Source organism: Ostrea edulis, chromosome 1 (genome assembly GCF_947568905.1).
Source record: "Ostrea edulis chromosome 1, xbOstEdul1.1, whole genome shotgun sequence".
Lineage (NCBI taxonomy): Eukaryota > Metazoa > Mollusca > Bivalvia > Ostreida > Ostreidae > Ostrea > Ostrea edulis.
In genome coordinates this window covers 77080615-77100492 of record NC_079164.1, presented here as the reverse complement: position 1 = coordinate 77100492, position 19878 = coordinate 77080615, and the positions used below count along the sequence as shown (strand labels likewise).

Sequence of the window (19878 nt, the reverse complement as noted above, 5' to 3'; positions counted from 1 at the left end):
CTCATTGAATTGAACATTTCTTTAATTACAGTCACAGTGTGGTGGAAAAAAGCACTTCAATGAGAAAAACTTCTACACGAAATAAAAGAGAGTCTTTGGTAGATACTGTTCGCCGGAAAAGATTTAAGTTCCGACGTTCAGGTACTGTAACATACAGTAAAATTAGCTTTGTAGCATTAAAGCAACCATGTGTCAATATGTAATCCAATAGAGCCTATAGAAATCTTGAGAATTTGTATTGATCCTGTGTAGTGACTAAATCAGGATTCTCTCTAACACAAGAATATGCGCCTTGGACATCATGGGCATGGTAAAATTATCTAAACTGAAAAACTGTAAGTCCTCCAGAGGGTTGAATATTGGTAAGATTTTTTCAAAACAATATTTATACTAGTGATATACAATATATTCACTCTATGGAAATTTTTGACTGAAAAGATAAACTTGAACAACAAAATGGTATTTATTTTTGAATAACATTTTCATGGGCACGAATTGTGCTCCATTATGAGCTGATTGTTCTATATTCTTATGAGGCAGAATTTATTCAAAAGCTTCCACATGAGAAGAAAGAATATCTTGCTGCAATCTGATTAAAATACAGATCTCTCAAATAGCGCTGAGAGATCTGTATTTTAATCAGATTGATCTTGCTGTGACCTTCAACTCAACATTTAGATGCCCTTATATTAACGTTTTATTTATAATGCTCCTTTTAATACCTGTATTAACGTTTATTTATTTATAATGATCATTTAGATTCATATGTGGATATACCCCAGTGAACTTGAAATAAAAGACAGCACTGTGTCTTCTACATCTGCTTTCATATTTGGATATTTTCTTGGACGTAGTATGTTAATAGCAAACTAACAACTCAACTTTATGACAAATGGGATGACTTCAGCTTCTCCATATTTATGTAGCAATATTCAATTATCACCCATTCAAGAGATGTATTGATAAGTCAAATGCAATGTGCAATAGACACATTACAAGGAAAGATCTTGGTTTTACCTCTGACCTTAAATTAAAGATATTGGTGCAATCTTTGTACATACCAAGTATAGTTCACATGACTATGTCATGCATTATATTAAATAAACATTTAATGGGTGTATCCCATGATGTTGCACTTTATTTTTATGTTATTTCAAATTTATCAGTAATTAGAAATCTATCTCTGCTGTCTATATTGCAGTTTTGGGATGAGGGAAAACATCATTGTCATTATGGCAGTTTGAAGTAAATGAACGAATAGATTTGTTGATCTACTAGAAGTTGCAAGTAGCATTTTTACAATTCATGTGCTTGTCAAATGTTCCATACACTTTGCTTTTCCTAGCAGACATAATCACACTTTTTGTTCTTAACAATTACATAATGTATGTCAATTTCAACCTAATTGCTTATTATTAAACCTAACTCTGTATTGTACGCCCGCTGTATCAGATACTGCTGGACAGTTAGATAGTAGTACGTAGCAGCAAAACTTGTTTTAGAAAATCATTTTGATATTTGAACAACTTTTCTTTCTGATCTGTTGCAGAATTATTCCAGTCCGAGTCTCACACAGACTCTTCTTTAAATGATCAGCACAAGAACTCACTGGGGACAGGGGAACCCAGAAGAAAATCTCCAAGAATAGCTAATTTGTCTAAGAATCAGTCTTCAGCAATTGATGATTCTCATTTGTCTGCAAAAACAAATTCAAGGAGACAAAGACCACAGGATTCAACCAAGTCACCAAATTTAAAACAAACTAGTAGCTTGCGGCTGTCACCAAGGAAACGAATGACACCCACTGTAATGAGGTCTCCCCCCAGAATGCAACCGACATCAGCCCACGAGCCGAGGTCTTCCCCCAGAATACAACCAACATCAGCCCAAGAGCCAAGGTATTCCCGCAGAATACATCCAACATCAGCCCAAGAGCCAAGGTCTTCCCCCAGAATGCAACCGAAATCAGCTCAAGAGCCGAGGTCTTCCCCCAGTATGCAACCGACATCATCCCAAGAGCCAAGGTCTTCCCCCAGAATACATCCGACATCAGCCCAAGAGCCAAGGTCTTCCCCCAGAATACATCCAACATCAGCCCAAGAGCCAAGGTTTCCCCCCAGAATGCAACCGGCATCAGCCCAAAAGCCGAGGTCTTCCCCCAGAATACAACCGACATCAGACAAAGAGCAGCAGGATTTGTCTTATGTAGAATATGATACTATGAAATCCTCACCCAGAGGAAGAAAACAGCTTGATGTAGTCAAAGTTAATTCAGTTTCTGAAATGGGGAATCAGAATTGGTCTCCTAATGGAAAGCAAAGTGCAGTTAATGTCAGTAAGTTCATTTATTTTCCAAGTAATTTATGTGCATGTACCATTTATGATTATGAAATTTATGTTATAATACAGTAAAGCCCCTCATTACTGTCAGACTGAAGAAAATGGTTGGTTTTATACTAAAAATGAACAAACACTGGTGAATTATGTCCCTTTTCCAATGCTTATACTGTTCACTATTATAGCTAATGGTTTTCTATTGATGATTTATTGACTTTTTATAAAAATTACCAAGAATTCTGAATTTCTGATACATGCATTTTCACCCCTCCCCCAAATCATATTTTACATCTTTAAGTTATAACTTCAGCACAATATGTATCAAATTATTTCAAATATTTACTAGTATGTATGTCGACATGAAATCATATCAAACATTTACTGGTGTGTATGTCGACATGAAATTATATGTAGTTCTTTGATATGCAAGAAAATAAAAGGCATTTCTTGATTACTTAGAAGTGCACACAAGCTACACATTAAATTATTTCACATATTTACTGGTACATGTGGGTACATTTACATAAAATGATATCACACCATGTAGAGTATAGGATGTGCACACAAGCTACACGTATAACATTAAATTAGATGGTTCATTTGGATATTGGGTTGAAATGCTGAGATGGTAATTACAAATAAGGCCATGCCAATTTGTAATCTAGTTTGTCGGATTCGCCGCTTCTATTTGTAACAAATCCAAATTATAATATTATCAAAAAATAATATCCGCCCGCGTATTCAAAAATAACCGTAAATATTTTTTTTTAGTTTTTACAACAAGCGCACAAATAACCTTGATGTATATGCTGACAAATGACAGAAGCGCGGGCTCTCGAGAAATTTCCTAACAGTGTAATACGGTTAAGTTATTCATGATGTCTATCTGAATATGTACGATACTTCATAACACTGGATTGGAAGTTGTTCCTTATGCTGGAATCGAACTGGAAGCCGATGAAACTTTTGAAGCGCTATTCGATGCCACTATTTAGAGAACATTGATAGCATATGATTGATTGTTTGATTAGCCTATATATTGACAGACGTCTCTCTTGAGAATATTTCACTCACATGAAGACGTTACCATTGCCGGTGAAGGGCTGCAAAATTTTGGCCTATGCTCAGCGCTTATGGCAGTGAGGAATCTTTATCGTGCCAAACCTGCTGTGACAAGGATCTCAGTTTTTGCAGTCCTATCTGAAGGACCGCCCCATTTATTCGCCTCTTACAACAAGCAAGGGGTACTGATCGATGACTATTTTAAACCGGACCGACAGTTAACGACAAATAGGGAACATTCGCCGATTTCACCCTAATAGATGTCGCCACTGTTCTAAAGGTGGTTACGCGTGCGCTTGATATCGCTGCGACGCTTGAATTCCTATTGTTTACAAAAGACGTTATTAGTGACTTGCTCACATTTTCGATTTCACGCGATTAAAATGCCACAATATTGCTGCGTACCAGGTTGCACCAACTCTGGAGGACACCATTTTCCATCGGATTCAGAATTTCGTTTAAAATGGATTGTGGCAGTTCGGAGAATAGATGAGAGAAGTAAGCGTCTGTGGAAGCCAGGAAAATACGATGTTGTGTGCCACAGCCATTTCCGCTCGAGTGACTATAGACCAGCTGGTTTATTAGGTTATTATCACTTTTCACTTTTGTTTTATATTGCATACTTTTAATATTCAAGCATTTTAGTTTTGTTTGGTTTGGTTTTTAACATTTGTGTCACGAGTTCGTGTTGCTTTGTGGTTCTTATTCTACCATTTCAGATTATACATTTCATTTTGATGGCTGGTTCATTCCACAAGACAAGAGGCAGACTTGTTATCCTAGTGCACTGACTTAGAAGCTGGTCTTCTATCATGGTTCAGTCGCCCCACACGAAGGAGCAGGTCTCCATCATGAATATAAATGCATTGTACAAATGGTGTTTAATAAGACACTAGAGTAATACAAGAAAACATAGCTTAAAGGGAGTTGTTGCAATTATTTTCAGTTCATTCTCGAAATAAAATATTTGCTGTTTGTAGTGTTTAAAAAATGTGAATTTGTAGTGGAGATAGATTTGATAGAAGGTTAATTAATTATCCAATTAAAGGGGGGGGGGGGGGCAAATACTAATTTCCCAAATATTTGTCTCAAGACTTCAAATACTTTGTAGGGGCCAGGTCATGTCTCAAAGAAAATGCAGTGCCCTCAATATTTCCATGTCACAAGAAAACATCAAATGTGTTGAATATAGAGTAGTCACCAAGGGGAAAGAGATACAAACAAAGAACATCATCACTTGCAAATGAACCTAAAAATTTACAACTTGATGAATTTGATATTCAATGTCAAACTGAAGTTGTGTCAAGCAATTCCTATGAAAAAGAATGTGATGTGGAGGAGAACATGTCACAAAATGTCTGCCATCAAGAAATTCAGTGTGAAATTCCTATGCTTGATTTTCAAAAATTTTCTATAGAGAATTTTCAATCTGATAACAAAATTGTCAATTACTATACATGGTTTGATGATTATGACCATTTCATGATGTTTTTCCATTGTCTTGGACAGGCAGCTTTTGAGCTGAATTATACCTGTTCACTTTTACACCCAAAAGATCAACTTTTCATGACATTAATGAAATTAAGGCAAGCAAAGGATGATATCGAACTTGCCATGTTATTCAAGATGTCAGAGTCAACTGTTTCAAGGGTAATTGTTACTTGGATAAATTTTTTATATTTTCAGTTAAAAGAACTTGACATCTGGCCATCTAAACAAATAGTCAATGAAACCATGCCAGATGATTTCAAAAGAAAATTTCCTAACACAAGGGTCATTTTAGATGCTACAGAGGTTCCTATAGAAAAACCTGTCCATGTCCAATGTCAGAGTATAACTTGGTCTAATTACAAGCATAAAAATACTCTTAAAACAATGATTGGGTGCAGTCCTAGGGGGGCAGTCACTTTTGTATCGGATTCTTTTGGTGGTTCAGCTAGTGATAGACAAATCATTGAAAAATCTTGTCTTTTGGATCAAACAAATGTCATGTTTGATAAAGGTGATAGCATTATGGCAGACAGGGGGATCATGGTGCAAGATTTATTTGCATGTCAAGATGTTATGGTGAATATACCTACATTTTTGAAAGGTAAATCACAATTAGAACCCCAGGAGGATGTCAATGACAGGCGTATTTCATCAAAACGAATCCATGTTGAAAGGGTAATTGGATTAAGTAAAAGCTTCAAGATATTGAAACATGGAATTCCACGCACTAAAATTCCTCTTGGTTCCAGGATTCAGGCTGTCCAGCACCCTTGGACAAAAAATAAGGGCAAATTTTAGGGGTAAAATTTTAAAAAAATTAGGGCTAAAATTAGGAATTTTTAACCAAATTGCGGAAGTTTTAATTATTTAAAAGGACTTACCTTGTCAAATTTGACAATAAAGAAACTCACATGACACACAAATAAGATGTAAGTACAGGAAGGGCGTATTCCAGTGTTCCATGGTCTCAGCTATTATTGGCTATAACCTGAAATATAGAGAATTGTAATGTAATAATTTCCTTTAAGATTAGAAAACCACATTTTAAAAAGCATTTGAGCAAGTTTCCACTATAATGCAGTCAAACCTGTTGTAAATTTATATGTATTTTGAACCTCAATCAAAATGCCACCTCTATATGTAAGTCAGTTTTCTCCAGATGTTGACCGTATACAAACAGGTTTGACTGCAAATACTATTGTATATAAAGAGAAGTGTTGCCTATTTGCTTCATAAGTTGCTGGAAAGGAACCATCTGATATATGGTTTTACTACAGCTCCTTAAAAGAACAAAAAGAAATACTTCTCTTTATCTGAATAAGTGAACAGCTTGCTACACTTTCAATGAAGGAGCAAACATCCCTCAGATATTCTTCATTGGGATAAATTGCTAATTAAAAAATATTACTATTTACATACCTAAAATTAAAATCTCAACTCTTTATCACAAAGTCACAACCAATAAACAAGCTTGACACATGGATCCACAGGTCAACTGCCTTTCACTGCATCAGCATTATCTGAATAAGAACTGCAATCTACGTTAATAACACACATTTTGTATGAATGCATTTTGATTTTTCAAGACTGATAAAAAAGTAGGAATTGACATGAAAAATAAGGGCTTTTTTAGGATTTCCCCTTGAATTTTACATTTTTTTTAAGGAATTTTAGGGCCGCTGGACAGCCTGAGGATTGTATTTATCTGCTTCATCCTATCCAATTTCAGGAAATGTATTGTTAATAAAACTGCATAAATACACAATAACTGTCATGGTTGTAATTATTTTATTATCAAAACACCATGCCAGGTTGTCTGTTGAGATGAACACATAATAATGATAGGTGTGGTAACTTAAATTATATTCTCAAAAATGCAGCATCAATATCCTAGTGGGGTGTATATTTATTTATTTTTTAAATTGTAGATAAACAATGGTATTAACATACAAATGTGCTATTGAATTTTTTTTTTTTTTTTTTTTTTTTTTTTTACAAATTAAGTTTGGTAAAATCTGTGTATTTGAAAATTAATTAACTAGTGCTAATGTCGTAATGGGGGCCAGTATTGATAGTCCCTAAACATGCTTCTCTTGAACAAGAGGCCCAAGGGCCACACAGCTCACCTGAGTCACCTTGGCTCATATTTAAAGATTTTTCCTATATATTTGTATGTAAAACTTTGATCCCCTATTGTGGCACCATTCAACCCCAGGGGACCATGATTTGACCAAACTTGAATCTGCACTAGGTCAGGAAGCTTTCATGTAAATTTCAGCTTTTCTGGCCTAGTGGTTCTTGAGAAGATTTTTAAATGACCCCACCCTATTTTTGTGATTATCTCCCCTTTGAAAGGGACATGGCCCTCCATTTGAACAAACTTGAAAGCCCTTCACCCAAGGATGCTTTGTGGCAAGTTTGGTTGAAATTCACCCAGCGGTTCTTAAGAAGTCGAAAATGTGAAAAGTTTATGACGACAGACAAATGAGCCTTTGGCTCAGGTGAGCTAATAAGTGGTGCTGATTGCATAACTTGACATGAATCATTCAATACACATTTCACACAATAAAAATTTCTCAACATTTCCTTCTTTTAACTATACAAGTCATAGCATTGAGTATTCAACATAGTTGAGATAAGAAACTCAAATTTAGTCAAAGTTAACCCACAGTTGCTTTATACATTACATTGTTTTAAATTCTGGAAGCAATGTATGGTCTGAAATATTTTTCAAAGAAAGTCTAAGTTTTGGTAACAAAGAATTCTCTACATAACTTCTGCCAAGGTAAATTTTTTGTACAAACAAATCACAAAATGTGTATACAACAAAGAAACAAAAACTATGATTAGCAATGTACAACTGACCCTGTACTTGATCAAAATAATTACTCGATGGCTTCAAAACAATGTTTCCATTCCGATCATACATAAGATACTTAAAATTAGGACCAGGCTTTACATTCTCATTCCTACCAGTAAATGGACACTTTATTTCTACAACAGCATCTTTATCAACTATGGCATCTGGAGATGCTCCTAAAAATGGGTGTTCCATGCAAACAAATAGGCCACATTCACTTGTAACAACATTGTACCCTGTTTCAAACTGCCTTAATGCTTTCTTTTCATAGTTCTTTCCATGAAGAATTGCCTGTGATTGCAAATTTGAGTTCAGTAAAGAGTTGCATCGTTTTGTTGTATTCCGTCGACAAGTAGATTTACAAATTTCACTAAATCTTGAGGCTGTCAATCTCCACATTCTCTCTTGAAACCATCTAGGATTCTTGTCTTGTCCCCTCGTTGCAATCTCGATAAACTCTACTTGATTTTCATCAACCTAAAATGATAATTTCCAAAACGTTTTATCATAATAACATAATCAAATCAAAAATGTTTTAACAAAGGGGGGGGGGGGTGTTCTGTTCTATTTGTTTCTATAAGATTTAGAAAAATATCCTCCCATATATGGTAAGAAGGGCCAACTCCATGTCTAATGATGGAGAAAAAATTGGTCTACAAATACAAGTTTGTTCAGCAAAGGATTCTCAAGATACTGAATGAAATAATACTTCATGGAAGTAAAAGTGATCCCTTGAAGCTGTCTGGAACCATAAATTTAAATGAATTTAAAAATAAAAACACAGGAATTGTGTATACAACTAGAATTTTATTGTCATCTCTTGTGGTTTGATATGATTAATATGCAATGAGTTACGAGGGGATATAAAAACACACGAGTTGAATATAAATCATGTCGAACCACAAACCATGGGATATTCTTTTTATCACGTTAACACCCCCCACCCCAAATTATTCATTTATGTTACTGTTTTGTTGGAATTTTGCTTCCTGTAATTTTGTAAAAAAAAAAAAAATAAATAAATAAAAATACATAAAATTGATGTTTGCTTGTGACATCACAAATAGCATATTTAAACATAGTGTAATAATTAAATAAAATTTATTCATTATTTATTTTCCACTGGATAAACAAGTGTTCTTGAAATTAATCAGTCTGAAGGTATTTGACGTTAAAATTTCCTTGGACCGGTAAAATCACAGTACATTTCATTATTCTGACCGATAGAATCTTGAAATGTCTGATACAACAGAAATATATTTCAAGAACTTTGGTAAACCTGATAAAACTTATATCATGAATTGAAACAAAACTATGTGTCAAAATTTTACCTGAATATCTGCCCTTGAATATAGATATCGTATGGAAAGGTCTTTTGATGTTTTGCTGCAGTAAATGGTTACAATATTTCTCACTCTGTCATTAAAGGAACCATCGTTTCTGTACTTCTGTGGTCGTGGATCATCAAAAAAATCACTTGCATATTTTCTTTTGGATGGCAGCTTCTCTGCCTTAACAGGTGAACCTAGTTTTGTGTTTATAAAAAACTGTTAATAGGACATTAAGTACATTTTATTGCAAAAAAAACTACTCTTGTCTGGATGTACATTGGTACTAATACTTTAATGACATGAATACTTACCTCTATATGATGATTTTGGCTTATTGAAGGACATTAGATTCTCTGTGGCTGACTTCGCAACTCTGATCTTCCCATTATGTGTGAAATCCTCCATCATTAAACAAACGGCTGCTATATGTTTACAGGTGCCATGAGGGCCTCTTCCAGCTGGGCATTCACAATGCGAGTTGAGGGGATCACCAGTGTTCTTATCAATCCTTATTTTATAACTATAGGTAACCTGTAAATTAAAATTAAACTGATACATCTTTGTGTTAAGTAGACCCAGAATGTTTTTTCGATGAATAATTATACATATGTATATATATAGGATAACATACAAGAGACCCACAGGCCTTATTGGTCACCTGAGATTTAGGTAAGAGTATCAATAGCCCAAAGGTCTATGAATTGTAAAAAAAGATTTCCTGTTCTGCTATTCTTAATGCTAAATTCTTATAATATTAAGCAACTGTATAAAACAAGTGTTCTTAATGCCCCTGAAAGTGCCCATACTGATGAAAGACTTTACATAATTATAATAATGATATAATATCTGTATTATCATCAAGATATGACTAATTTGGACCCATCCTACATTTAAAAACAGAAGGTTACAAAATTCACAATTTTGGTACATAATTTTCTGCTTTTACTATCTATTTAGTTTCAATAGCATTAAAGATATTTTTAATGATTTACACATGCACAATATATAAGCCGGATGCACTTTGTTATAAGTAATTTCTTACTTTCTGTTTCATTGCTGCTGCAACCATCCCAGTCAAATAAACATCATGTACGTCGTTCACAGAGCATGCCAAAATCCTGTCACTTTCGTACATTGCACGGCCTTTCACAATTGCTTTGATATCACTGACACACTGTCTGTCACCTATGCATAAAATACATGTACTTCTGAGTACTCTAATATCATATCTAAAATCCTGCATTTTGACATCATGAATAAATTCTGTTTATTTGCTCTTTCCATAACTTTTCATGATAACTTACCTGCAAGTCTAAAAATAAAATATGCTTCAATCTGCTCTGAAGTTATCTTGGGGAGGGTACTTTTGTGGTCTTCAACAAGCTGTTTGAAGCCTGCAGTGGGCCAGTCTGCTGTCAAAGGTTCAGGTAATATCACAGGGTCAGATTTGAAATTCTGGTTCCTGTCATAAGCTTCCAACCTAAATATTTCAAAATCTCATATTAAAATCAAACTGTAAAGAAATTTGGCACTGAATTTAATCTTCAAATGTTTGCTGAACATTGAGTATATCTTATATTCTGTGTATTTATATTTCATTAAATTTACTGAGCAAAAAGGCATATGATGCAGCTATGTCATGTGATTGTTTACTTGTAGAAGTACTACATGCTACTGTAACAGTACACCCATCTGCCCATATGATATTACTTTTTTTCGGTATGTTAATCTGACAAGTTCACAAAAGTATATAATTTCATAAGAAATGAATTGAACGAATGGTGAAATCTCTTATATTTTCCAAGCATGTTAATTTTTGTTCCAGTATTCATGAAAAATATACAGGCCCAGCACATTATTTTACTAACTATTTCAATTTTTTTTTTATCAAAGCAATTTCTAACATTGCACCAATTGAAAATATTTCACCCAAATTCTAAAAACAACGTAGTATTGGTAGTGACCTGCCAGTGTTGTGGTTAGCTCAAAGTGTAAACATGTTCAGAAAAAGTATGCGACTTTGGCTATGGCACTTAAAATATTCAACATAATTAAATCTAAACTAGCTTAATCAAGCTATTTTAAATAGCCTATCAAGCTATATAGCTGACTATAGAGATTGTGCTAAACCTGGTTACGTATATGTACATTAAGTTGTAACTGTAGATTGCAGCACTGGAGTCGGCGAGCGAAGCTAAGTGGTTCTTATAACTGCCGACTCCTGTGATTGCTGTACATTATGAATTTCAAGCCATTGGTTTTGAACAAACGTTTTTATCTATCAAACAATGATATTTATGAAGCAGGGAACTCTAATGATAATACGAAATTGTAATCCTATATAACGAAAGACTGTCTTTCACTGTTCTGCGTGTTTCTCATGCTGCACGCCGCGCTGTGTTAAATTGGGCATACCTAATTGAAGACCTACGGGTAATTGAAGACCTACGGAAGACTAACAGAAGACCTACAAAAATGTGGGCTATATACATCAAAACTAATATGATTTTCTGATTAAGCATGTCTCAAATAGAGAATAAACACAAACAATTTTGATGAAAATATATTTATAAAGCTCAGTATGGGGAACAATTTTTTTTCTATTAGACGACCGAGTGCAAGAGCGATAACTCGCGTAAATATATATCTACAAATCAGCTGTTCAATTGTTATTCATTTCTTTTATTTTTTAATATACAATTTTGAAACATTTTCCCGATCTTTCAACAAAGAAAATATACAAGAAATGATTATTAATTGAACAGTTGATTTGCAAGTATGACATTTATACGAGTTATCGTTCTTGCGCTAGGTCGTCAAGAGAGGAAAACAGTTGCCCCTACCCAGCTTTGAAAATACACTTTAAAACTTATTTTTATCAAACTTTTTTGTTTATATTAGATATTTGAGACATGCTTAATGAAAAAATCATATTAGATTTGATGTAAATAGCCTATATTTTTGTAAGTCTTCCGTAAGTCTTTCAATTACCTGTAGGTCTTCAATTAGGCAGGCCGTGTTAAATTAAACTGTTAAAGGGCTAAGTATCGCACGAATGGTACTAAAATATCATGAGTAGTTACCGTTATTTATTAACATGCATAGGGTATACGGTACCTTTCAACTAAATCCAACTTTCTGCCACTTGTTGCAGCTCCCCTCATCACCAACTCCTTCTTTAATTGCTGGACAGTAAAACTACTATAATTTCCCTCCATTATATTTTCATTCGAAACAAGCGTCTATTCAAGTTTCAAGTTTCAAGCGCACATGTAACCACCTTTAGAACGGTCGCGCCACCTAACGAGTAATGACACGAATGTCTCCTATTCACAAAAGGTTTGGTGATGTCATATCAAAATTCAAGAAAATGCTCAAAGCGATGCAATGGATATTGCATTTGCAATGAATGTCAAAACTGGATGTGTCCCTAGCAATATGCATATCTCTGAATCGAAAGTTTGTAGAAATGAAACTTAAATAAAATGCTTCAAAAAGACCTTATCAGTTAATGTTGCAAAGTCCATGTATTAGGTATAAAGAAAATAAGTCTGAGAAACCTGAAATACTTCTTATTTATTGTAAACTATATCAACAAAGTTGAAAAATATTAAGTTTATGTGGTAAACAAATGATATCTGATGATTTTAGATCTTTATTTTTAGGCGCCCGCTTTTTAAAATCACACTTAATTCAATTAAAAATATTTATATTTCTTGTATTCGCTCGCCTCATAATTTTTATCTCCAAAATTAAAAATAATATTTGTAAAATAATTTCGCCCTCTCGCCTCACCTTTTTTGTTTGAAAATCCAAAGAACTATTTTACAAATTGGTGTGGCCTAATTTTAATGTTCTTACAGTAAAGTGACTGTGAGACTGATAGGCAGCATCTGCTGTTGTACTTTTACTAACTTTACATTGCATAAAGCAATCAAGAAAAATATCTAAATTCTATTTCTGCACGCGATTTCTATGTTTGCTTACCTAAAAACAAAAACACATACAGAGATTCATGGGATAGACTTTTACTTCTGAATTGCCATACATTCTCCTCAAATTTTTGTGCATCCAATTTTTGGTCTGTTCGTCAGTCTGTGGTAAAAAAAACAACTTATCTTGGTCATATCCTTTTACACCATAAGAGGTAGAGCTTTCATGTTTGGTATGTGTATTTCTTGTGGCAAGACCTATCCATTGACAACAAAATCTTTTGACCATGTGACCTTAACATTGACCTTTGACCTGGTTCCACTTTGTTGTAATCCTTGGGCATCAGTGTTTCACAAACACATGATGTATAAAAAGTTAGATTGAACATAGTAATATTATAAAAAACGTAATATAGTATGATGCCTAAAATCTGTTATAAAATTACAATTACATCATTTTTGTATGGTTTTACAAAATGATGCATCATATCTTTTTAAAACTGCTGGGATCAATGTGGATTTATAAATTACAAGATGATGTGAATATTCATGTATTAAGAAAACAATTCCAACGCATATTACTTAATCTTATTTATTTCGTTAAGCTGATAGTAGTTAGGTGTTCACGGACTGTGTGGCAGTATATTAACACCTTCACTCATGAGCATTTAAAGGTGTAGGTTCTTACAAATTACTTGCTGACTGGTTTTATAAGGGTGTATTTACTATTTTTGTTATGGTAAATTTTAAAAAAAAAAAAGGCTGATATTCACTTTTCGATGATGGCCAGTATTATGAGAGTTCTGCATTTAAGGAATAGAGAACACTTAGTATTAATTTCACACATGGTCAATTTTGAGCGAGGGGAGACTGGTTTTCAGGAAGACCAATATTGACTAAGAAGTTTCACCGTACTTTTAAAGGGGCATGGACCCGATTTGAGCTGAAAATTTCAATTTTTATTTTTCCATTTTTATTGTTTACGATGCTTAATTAAAGTATTTCTAATGGTCAACCAAAATTGAAATATCAGTTGTTGAGTTACAAATGAGATATAGCACTGACAATTCTTTGTTATGTAAACAAGGCTTGTGTCATGTTTTTGTTTACATATAGATTACTTAATGGAAAATATTATGTTTAAAACTAAATGAGACATGACAAACCTTAGAAACTGTTTAATTGTGTTCAGAGTGAACTTGTAAATTTACAAAATCTGTTGAACGAAACTTTGACTAGTATATTTAACTAATGTAAACAAAAACATGGCACGAGCCTTGTTTATATTACAAAGAATTGTGAGCTCTGTATCTCCCATGTACCTTGACAACTAACTTTCAAATTTTTGCTGACCATTAAAAATACAGTACATTAGTTAAGCATTCTAGAATTAAAATGGAAAAATAAATTTTGGAATTTTTTTTAGCTCAAACCATATCTATGCCCCTTTAATTCATTATATTTCAGTTAGGATTTGCATACATGTACTTATATGATGCTTTTCAGGAGAAGAGGAAAATTCTAGGTTGACTTCAAAAATTATGCCTGTATCACCAAACACTTCGATGCACTCCAATGAAGAGAATTCATCTTTTTCCATGGGTTTATCAAAGCAAAGAAAACAAGTGGAAATGTATGATGTGAACCAAAGTACAACAAAATCTCCTTCAAATGGATTAAAAAGAAGTCGTGGAGGATATTTGATGCAGACCCCTGATAAAAGCAACAGTCAGAATTCTCAATACAGAACTCCAAACAGGAGTCTGAGTTCTGTGGATTTCAATAGGGTCAAACAGTCTGCAAGCAAAATTTCCACGCAATCTAGGGTGGGAACTCCATCAAAGATAAACAGAAGTCTAATACAACAAAGAAGTATGGCTACTACATCTCTAATGGAAAATGCTGCCACAAGGACACCACCACCATCATCTGTACAAAACCCAAGAAACAGCATAAGCCCCATACTGGGCATTGCCAATAAAGAGGCAGTCAGAACCCCAGTGTTTGAGCATACAGCACTGGCACCCAGACACTCCAGTCCTCTGTCTAGAACTCATCATATCTCAATGACCAGAGACCAAAATTTACCAGGTACTGGTAAAACTATTTTATTTCTGCATGTACACATTGTGTTGTTTGAAATGTCAGATATAGCATACACTGTACAAAATTTCAGTGTCTGAGTTGGTATGTGGTAGAGAAAATTTTGATGCACACATATTTGTCATTACAGATTTGTCCATGATTGAAAGAAGTGAAAGAACATATTTTCAAGATGTAAGCATATTTTCAATTCAAATACTTATCATTTCCATTAGTGGAACTCTTCAAATTAAAGGCGCGTAAAGTCCTGCTACCGGGACAACATAATGTAAACACATTACTTAGGCATACGTAATATGAATTATGGTATCGAATACATATTATATTACCGACTGCAAACCACAACACTGATAAAGATTCTAAAGTCAAATTTAGGAATTGATTATTCTTACAAGAAAACAGAAGAACGTATTAAACTATGTGAGGAAGAGAAGCTACTAAATTTGCCAAATCTGACCGATATAAAGCGTCAATCGCAAGAAGAACTGTGAAGGGAAAAACCTATAAGCACATCCAACACAAGAACTTTTCTTGTAATTAATGTGATGAATATGTTTTTAAAGTTATTCTGTCAGACTATGAAGACATTCTATTTTATCATACAATTAGGACAGGTTCATATGGCATGGACTTTGTAATCGTACACGAACTGTAGTTCTCTGAAAAAATATTGTGACTGTTCCGTCACAATATTTTTTCAGAGAGCTACAGTTCTGCACCTAGGTCAATTACAGTATGGCCAATCCTCTTAGAATCAAGGGCTGTTTCCACCTCCCTCACCTTCTGTGCAGCACTGAGATCGTTAGAGCGAATGGCTTGAAAGCGGATTTTCTTTGCCATGAAATACCACCACATCATCAGGGGATTCCTCATAGTGTTGACACTCTGTCCAAGCACTTTGATTTGACCTGGGGATGATCAATTTGTAAGAGTTAAATTAAGGTACAAGTGTTAGAAAATATTTTATTAAGGTCGTAATTTTTTAAATGGACAGAGAGTAGAGGCTCATATATGACACAAAGGTTGTTTATGTCTGATCAATGTCATCGTGATTCATAGTCAGTTGGCTAAGATCAATGTCGGGAATAAAATTCAAAAATATTTGTTCAGACCCTAATATTGTTATAGAGAAGCAAAAGATTTATATCACAAAATGAGAAGTGTTTTAAAGATGCATTTATTATGGAGCGCCAATTTAACATCAACTCAAATAATTGAATATACATTGTATCTTCCATTATTTGAGGATATCATCAATTCATTTGATGCGCGCAACAATTTAATTAAAGATCTCTTCAAATAATTAATGATATCTTCAATTCTGAATTATTGTGCACATTAATTGAATTGATGATAGCATTAATTCTTCAGCTGAATTGATACTCTCTTTAATTGAATTAATGATCTCTTCAAATGAATTAATGATATCAACAATTGAATCAATTAAATCAATTGATGAGAGCAATAATTGAATTGATGCACGCATTAATTCATTTGATGAGAGCAATAATTGATTTAATGCATGCATTAATTCAATTATTGCTCTCTCCAATTGAATTAATGATATCTTTAATTCATTTGAAGAGAGCAATAATTCTTTGAGAGAGAGCAACTATATAATTAAAGATATCTTCAATTCAACATATCCACAATTGAATTAATGATCTCTTTAATTGAATTGTTGCTCTCTTTAAAAGAATTGATGCGCGCATTAATTCCTTATACAAAAGCTTTGTAAGTAATTAAAGATATCTTCAATTGAATTAAAGAGATCATCAAATTATTTATACCAAGCTCTAAATTAATTATTGCAAGCAATATTTCTACAAAATTGATGCTCTCATCAATTGAATTGAAGAAAGCAATAATTGAATTAATGTGCACAAAATCTATTATTACTCTCATTAATTCAAATGATGCTCTCATCAATTGAATTGAAGAGAGCAATAATTGAATTAATGCGCGCATTAAATGAATTATTCTAATTAATTCAATACGCCGGTTTCAAGATACGTCCGAGTTATTTCCCTTTGGAGAACTCTCGTACATAGTAAGGCGCGAAATAATTTGTTTACACGCGGGGGTGGGACAGATATTCATCACAGCGTAAGTGAATGTACTCAGTAAGTTTCTCATATGCTGTTTGATAACCCGAATTCGATTGATACACAAACAAAGTAAGTGATAAGTATTTAGAGAGTATTTAAATACATACAATTCTTATCCTATCACGTTATTTCGCTATTCATAAGTACCATATCCAAGATATTTCTTGCAAATATGACATTGTTTGTATGTTTCCACTTCGGTAAAACATTTCTTTCGATAGTATTTAGTATTTCCCACATTTACATATTTAAAGAGAAGCCGCTTTTAATACATTTCATCGTCTTCCTCGTTGACTGTATATCCACTCTGTCCCACTTAGGCATTCAAAGTTCCACTAAATGCACCTCCTATACAGAAGAGTTCGTATCTCGAAACTGGCGTATTGATGCACGCAATAATTCAATTGATGAGAACAATAATTGAATTGAAGCGCGCATTAATTCATTTGATGAGAACAATAATTGATTTAATGCGCGCATTAATTCAATTGAAGAGAGCAATAATTGAATTGATGATATCTTCAATTATTTGAGTTTATGTTAATTTGGCGCTCCATAATTTATTTCACCGTTAAACTGCAACTTCTACATTTTGCATGACTCAGGTGACTTTTAGGAGGTCTAAGACGTCTAGAAATAAATATTTTTATTCACTGGTCAGTTAGGCTATACCAGATTAAATTTTAAATGGTCAGCTGAGTCTACTGTCCCTTTGGACAAGTGACTTTTCCAAATTCCATGATTTAATAATATCAAAATGTTTTCATAAATTAATTTACTATATTGATCATTGAGGAATTTTGATAAGTATTCAAATTAATTAGCCCCAAGTGCTCTTTACAAAACATTAGCTCAGATCCATAATTTACTGGCTTCAAATCATCAATTATTTCAAGTCCTGGTCCAATTAAGGGCCTCTTGGTTGAAAAAGAAATTAACATCACGGTGAAAATCGGGATTTCGGGGTATTTTTGCAATTCCTATCGGGATTTGCCTTTTCAACTGCTTCAAATCGGGAGAATCCCGCACAAATTGGGAAAGTTGGCATGTATGATCACCACTTTATAAAGTTATTTTATTACCATACCACATACAGGATTTGGACAGAAGTGAATTGTTCCAATTGAGAACCCCCCACTTAGGACCTGTCAGGCCACATATCCCTACACCTTCAGATACACCAGCACCTGCCATTGTCACACATCCTGTGAAGCAGAAACCAGTGATCAAGTAGGTGTTCATTAGTGAGCAATGGCTCTTGATAAATTCAAAGAAACTACAAATGTACTACATGTTTGCAGCGATTAGTTTCTTTCAAATCTTTGTTGGTTTTGTTTTTTCCACTGTCAACTTATACATGTATGTATGTTTATAAACAATCAACCAGAAGAGTACAGTTTAAAATTTTATTGGGTCTTTACAAACCCAAACATCACTACATATAAACAATGCTGCCATATAATGTTTGTACATATACACATACTACAACTACGATAACTAATAATTTGGCGTCTTGGGGGCTACTCATTCCTTTCTTAACAATCTATTATTAATAACAATATCTGGCATGATCCTATCATCAAAACTGTCCAAAATAAAAGAGTAAACAACCCTGCCTAGGGTCAATATATGCAGACTGCACTCGGGGCTGATCCCAGGAGTATGCCAGGGGCTGATTCCAGCAAGCATCTACGGTGAACCATGCCCGGGGCTGATTCCAGCAAGCATCTACGGTGAACCATGTCCGGGGCTGATTCCAGTAGGCATCTACGGTGAACCATGCCCAGGGCTAATCCCAGCAGGCAACGAAAGGGAACGAGTACTCTGAGCTGAACCCAGGAGCGATAACGTATTCCTGGGACTGATTCCCAGCAGACATAAAACTCTGTTAGTCTAAGAAAACACTACATACTAGTCAAATTCTATTAAAAAATGAACAAACTACCTATGTACAATAAGTTATATGTGATGATAAAACTGTGGTACATGTATATACCGTAATACTCGGGTAATAAGCAAAACCAAACATAGACTTAGGGGGTAGAAACATTGGGGGTAGAATGGTTGACTAATGTATTCTTGGTTCACTTGTGAATATTGCATCAGAATTTTTGGAAACCACAACAGATTAGAATGCTAATTTCTGTATTGGCATCCTTAGCTAGTGCATTGGATATATTTTACAGTTAACATGTCCTTGCATATAAATATGTGTATTCAAAACGTACGAAGAATAAAAGGTTTTGTTTTTGTATGGATAACATAATTGTTGCCAGACATATTTATTTCTCACGACTTCAATTTAAGTACTTTATGATTGGTGGAAGTCATTACACCATGTGCATATAACACTTTAATTCACTGCGTGATACTTAATGGACATCTCATAAAGGTTTTGTCATCTAACGATCCATATGTTACTTGAAAAGAAATAAAATTTTGTGCGATGAAAGTCTAATCTTTTTAGTTATCATTTTAGGCCAAAAATTGTGAAGAAGCCAAAAGTGAAAGTACAGTCCAGTACTATTCCGGCAGCCGTGATCAAACAAACATTCAGCCATTTTTGCAAAATGAGAGTGGACAAAGATACACTGCCTGAACTTGTCAAAATGTAAATATGATATATTTATTATAGCAGTAGAAATTGAAATTCT

At 34.0% G+C, this 19878-nt stretch overlaps 2 protein-coding genes across 4 annotated transcripts in view; one reads left to right on the top strand and one right to left on the bottom strand.

Annotated features, from left to right (window-relative positions):
- Positions 1–19878, top strand: part of LOC125680604 (centromere protein T-like) — a 30960-nt gene that overhangs the window by 2258 nt on the left and 8824 nt on the right. The window contains exons 2-7 of one of the 2 annotated variants that reach the window (XM_048920296.2): positions 32–141; positions 1550–2335; positions 14520–15104; positions 15247–15290; positions 18321–18454; positions 19704–19835. In XM_048920296.2, the coding sequence (XP_048776253.2) occupies positions 32–141; positions 1550–2335; positions 14520–15104; positions 15247–15290; positions 18321–18454; positions 19704–19835 (1791 nt within the window). Of the gene's footprint in view, positions 1–31; positions 142–1549; positions 2336–14519; positions 15105–15246; positions 15291–18311; positions 18455–19703; positions 19836–19878 lie in introns of both variants that reach the window. The other variant, XM_048920286.2, reaches the window with a different exon arrangement.
- LOC125680616 (uncharacterized) lies at positions 6849–10864 on the bottom strand. Of its 2 annotated transcripts, XM_056161153.1 has the most exons (5): positions 10386–10864; positions 10124–10266; positions 9393–9612; positions 9082–9275; positions 6849–8227 (listed from the first exon to the last, which is right to left on the bottom strand). In XM_056161153.1, exons 2-5 carry the CDS (start codon positions 10214–10216, stop codon positions 7574–7576), a joined length of 1161 nt encoding a protein of 386 aa, XP_056017128.1. In that variant the 5' UTR covers positions 10217–10266; positions 10386–10864; the 3' UTR covers positions 6849–7573. The 2 variants fall into 2 exon arrangements, with proteins under 2 accessions (XP_056017128.1, XP_048776269.2); XM_048920312.2 differs by lacking the exon at positions 10386–10864 and having other exon boundaries at positions 10124–10339.